The sequence below is a fragment of the Eriocheir sinensis genome, chromosome 39, assembly GCF_024679095.1.
Source record: "Eriocheir sinensis breed Jianghai 21 chromosome 39, ASM2467909v1, whole genome shotgun sequence".
Classification (NCBI taxonomy): Eukaryota; Metazoa; Arthropoda; class Malacostraca; order Decapoda; family Varunidae; genus Eriocheir; species Eriocheir sinensis.
This window is the reverse complement of record NC_066547.1, coordinates 8,282,269-8,287,150: the sequence shown is the minus strand read 5'-3', so window position 1 is coordinate 8,287,150 and position 4,882 is coordinate 8,282,269. Positions and strand designations below refer to the sequence as shown.

Genomic DNA, 4,882 nt, shown 5'->3' with positions numbered 1-4,882 from the left:
ACCTGGGAACCTTCGAGCGAACCGTTTACTCATCCGTCAGCCGCGTCACTGGGGTTATAGAGAGCAAGATTCCAGACACTGTTCAACGAAATGTTATAACTCCTTCTTTCGAGTTAATGAGATACTGGAAAACTGATATTGTATGAAGGTGTGCTATCAACAATACCGATTCTAAAGACTGAATAAAACATGACGACAGTGGAAAAGTATCGCAAAAGCAAATCATTCATGTGACAGTAAAATAAAAAGCAATGGGATCAAGCTAGAGTGCTCGCTCTCCACTAAATTTACCTTTCTATTTTTCCAAAGATCACACAACGCTGATTACATATTCCTTACCTGTGGGCGGTGAAACGTAGATTGATTTTCGAGTGGGTTAACATGATTGACAGGATTGCAGTTTTATATAGACCGGCAAGGGAGCCAATATGATTTTTTCGCTCGTGTCACACCCAGCAAAACGGTGAAACGTGTTGCCAAATAAAGGTATCAATATTTAAAACTATTTCGAATTATTTTCCCAATGGTCGTACAAGTTCGCTCCTATGATGTACACTCCTCCACCCCTTACCCTGTCACGCCCTTCTCCGTCCCTCCCTTCCTCCCCTGTCACGCCCTTCTCCATCCCTCCAGCCCCTCCCCTGTCACGCCCTTCTCCATCCCTCCAGCCCCTTCCCTGTCACGCCCTTCTCCATCCCTCCAGCCCCTTCCCTGTCACGCCCTTCTCCATCCCTCCAGCCCCTTCCCTGTCACGCCCTTCTCCATCCCTCCACCCCTTCCCCTGTCACGGCCTTCTCCGTCCCTCCAGCCCCTTCCCTGTCACGCCCTTCTCCGTCCCTCCAGCCCCTTCCCTGTCACGCCCTTTTCCCTCCTGCACCGCTGTCTTCCTCTATTTTTGTCGCTTTTCCAGTGTTCTTCCTTTACGTCCATAAACTCACTCTTCGTTTCTGAGGTACTGCAGCATTTATTTAGCCGAGTTCTGCCCCACCATCAAAACAATGCCTCGTCAACCTTGGTCCCGCCCTCCCCGCCCACGCCGCCCCGCCTCAACAATGCCACCAATTGCCCCAGTCACGTGAACACTCCCACGGCAGGAATAAAAAAAAAAAGTCACCTCCATCAATGCTTTTACCGCTCCGTTGCTGTTTTTACCCTCCAACAACTACAGATTTATTTTCTCTCGACACTTCATGGCCCGGATCCAATGACGGGAGCATCCCCAGGGAGGCCACAAAAAACTGAATGCCACCAATAAATTCCCCGTCTAGTCTATTCTCTGGCGTGTTCGTCGTGGCGAGACTCAGCGACCCGACTCGAAAAGCGGCGCCGCGACGGGCCAAACAAGCCACTTACCACAAAGGCTTTAGGACGCGCGTGTAACGTAATAAATTCTCTTTGTGCCGCGTTGTTGTGGTACGCGAAATCAAGTTATCTCCTCGCAAGCCATGCTGCTCAATTCTGTCCTGAGCCAACGGGATTTGTTTCCAATGCATCTCAAGACCAATATGTTTCTTTCCAGACAGCAATCAAGGACGCGTGTTCCCCCACATTGCTTTCTGCGTCACTGCTTCATCTGCTGCTTTCTCAGAACCTGACGCCAGTTGCTCCCCAATGGCCGCCAGTCAGCGCCACCTTGCACGTGACTAATTTTATTTTAAGTCTGAAGGGTCCACGGGGAGCGGCTTTCTGGGGTGCCAACGGGTTGCTGTCGGTAACGTATACGTGTTCATGGTGTGGGCGCGTCACTCAGGGGATCGAGGCCAACACGCAGCAGGGCGCCTCGCAGCCCCGCCACACAACAACGCCACAGCCTGCAGGTTTCTCACGTCTGGAGACTCTCGGTGTCCTCCGTTGGGTCTCCTTGCGCGTTGGGAGGACGAGCCGGCTACGTGGTGTTCAAGGCGCCTCTGAACTGGCCTGCAGCATGAGGAGGGGCGCCAGACAGAGCATCAGGAGCTGCGGCGCGAGGTGGCGGGGACCAGCCGTACTCTGAACGGCAGCGCGGTGCTCACCTGCATGGGGAAACAAGGATCGTAAAATATATGACATAGTGACCTGTCCAGACATATGACTCAATGCAGCAGCTGTACTTGTAAATAAATCCTTATAGTATTCCCGTGCCTAGCTATGAAAACTTAACTCATGAGTAAAAAAAAAGCATGTCTGACTCTATCGTCACTGTCAAGATAGGTATTAAAGGATATCACTCTTCTCTGCCCTTGATACACTGCAACATAAACACTTTGAAAACTACAATATGCGTGGTTTTGAGGCTACAGTACTTTGGTACTAGATAAGAGTATGACGATAACGATTTTATAGGAGGAATTTGCGCCACCAAGAGCAATGAAGGAACATGAACTTAACAACACTTAACAGCCCCGCCTCAGCAAATTTTAGTGGTCGGGCACGCGCACGTCTGGTTCACCACTCACTTCAATAAATTGCTCCTTTTGATAAATTTTAGCACCCCTGGTGAATACAAGGTGAAACTGCTGAGTAAATAAATAATCAACACACTTGTTATTTCTGCACAACAGGATAAGAAACGGTTCCATTATTGAAGACGGAGAGGAGGAGGTGAAAAGAACAAAAACAGGACAAAAACATGAGAATTTGTGACACCTTGAGTCCCGCGCAGGGTGGCCGCGGCGCGCTGGGGCCCCGCCGCCTGACACGCGGACTGACGCGGCGCCGACTGTGGCTCGCCGCTGAGGACATGCACGGCGGCGGTGGCGCGGCGGCCGTTGGAGGGCGTGCACGCGTACGTCCCAGAGTCGGCGGGTGTGGCGTTCCGCATGAGCAGGTAGCTGATGGTGTAGTCACTGGCCTGAGTGATGACCGTGACGCCGCCACGCCTCTCGTAGTCCAGCACCTGTGTGTGTGTGAGGCGCCTTGAAAGGTTTGCTCTGTCTCTAACCCTCACACTCACACCCTCACTAAGCGTCCTGAGTCCCTTCATTCATACACTCGCACCCTCTAAAGTATTCTCAGACCCAATGAAAAAAAATAACTTTCCCTAACACCTACACACCCAGCCACCCACACATCCACACCCACACCCACCCACCCACCCACACAGTTACCCTCAAACGAATTTCACCCATCTTTACAACTTTTAATAAACAAAAAGAAGAGAGAATACGTGTGTGAAAGATAGACATAGACAGACAAATAGATAGACAGACAGATAGAGAGAGAAAGAGAAAGAAAAAAAAGACAAAGAAAGAAAGAGTGAGAGAGAAACAAAATACCCACATGCACGACTTTTACAATGGAAAGAAAAAGAGACAATACCAGCAGGAAAAAAGGCCTTCTCGACGTTGAAATCTAAAACTAAAAAATAAGAAATGTTTGTGTGTGTGTGTGTGTGTGTGTGTGTGTGTGTGTGTGTGTGTGTGTGTGTGTGTGTGTGTGTGTGTGTGTGTGTGTGTGTGTTGTTGTTGTTGTTGTTGTTGTATGTGTAGGTCTGTGTAGGTGTGGGTGTGTATATTTACGTGTGCATGTGCGTATCTATCTATCTATCTATCTATCTATCTACAGGCATGTGTGTTGGTATGTGTAGGTGTGTGTGTAGGTATGCGTAGGTGCGTGTACAGGTGTGTGTGTGTGTGTGTGTGTGTGTGTGTGTGTGTGTGTGTGTGTGTGTAGGCATGCGTAGGTGCGTGTGTACAGGTGTGTGTGCGTTACCTCGTCGTGGTAGTACCAGTAGACGTAGACGGGGCGCCGCGTGCCGTGCCGCACCACACACGTCAGGTTGATGAGGGAGCCGCAGTGCACAAACACTTCGGGGCCGTTGATAACTTCAGCCTCAGGCACTGGCGGGGAGAGAGGGAGAGAGACGGGGAGGTGAGCGAGGCAGGATGAGTGAAAGAGAGAGAGAGAAAAAGAGAGGGAGCTATTTAGTGAGAAAGCGAGAGGAAGGGAAGGAGGAAGGGAAAAGGTTAGCAGAGCTATTGAAGCAGGAAGATGTGTGAGAAATAGTTTGTTATAACTTAGGTTACTGATAAAATACATAGTTAGCGGGACAGATAGATAGTGTACTGAAGTTAGTGATGAAGGTGTAAAGAGCGATGAAAACTCTCTTGCCAAATTGATGTTACAAAGGTACCGAGGTTAGGAAAGTAGCTTGGGGTTAGTGAGGAAGGCAGAGCGCTAAAGTAGAGACAAAAGTTAGTGAGGAAGATTTACATAAGACTTACATTTACATAAGATTTACATAAGACAGATGCAGATGTTAGAGAAGCAGGGCAAAGGTTAGTGAAGCAAATACGATAATTTAAGAAGTCAAAGAACCAAAGAACAAGTGCAAATATTGCCTAAAAAAATTAATATGAAGTATGCCAATGATTTATTTTTACTCTTCACAACGATACTCACTCACACTCTCTCCCTCACTCACGCACTCACTCACTCAGGCTTTCTTGGTCTGCCCAGAGCCGTCGAATTCCATTTCCCACGATATATAAAATAAACCTGTGATGTGAGGAAACGTGTGTGTGTGTGTGTGTGTGTGTGTGTGTGTGTGTGTGTGTGTGTGTGTGTGTGTGTGTGTGTGTGTGTGTGTGTGTGTGTGTGTGTGTGTGCGTATATTGAGATTGAAGAAGGAGGAAGAAGGGGAGAAGGAGAAGGTAAGAAAGGATGAAATATAGAATGAACAGAGTAGACGACAAGGGTGAATAAAGCAAACGAGATGGATGATGAAGAAAACACAACCATGGAAGAGGTGGATGTGGATGAACGGGTAACAAACAGACAACAAGGTATTTTAATAAATCCCTGCGTACCGAGGCACAGATACAACTTTAATGGTTAACTTCCTACACCAAATTTTGTAATATTGCCCCTTGTATTACCTTCAATATACAACATTCTCTACCTA

At 48.2% G+C, this 4,882-nt stretch overlaps 1 protein-coding gene across 1 annotated transcript in view; it reads right to left on the bottom strand.

Annotated features, from left to right (window-relative positions):
* Nucleotides 1-701: 701 nt before the first annotated feature.
* Nucleotides 702-4,882, bottom strand: part of LOC127008936 (protein sidekick-1-like) — a 9,602-nt gene continuing 5,421 nt past the window's right edge. Inside the window, exons 3-5 of the mRNA XM_050881437.1 lie at nucleotides 3,691-3,818; nucleotides 2,626-2,875; nucleotides 702-2,012 (exon numbers count right to left, since the gene is read on the bottom strand). Of these exons, the coding sequence (XP_050737394.1) occupies nucleotides 1,897-2,012; nucleotides 2,626-2,875; nucleotides 3,691-3,818 (494 nt within the window). The 3' untranslated portion in view covers nucleotides 702-1,896. The remainder of the gene's footprint in view (nucleotides 2,013-2,625; nucleotides 2,876-3,690; nucleotides 3,819-4,882) is intronic.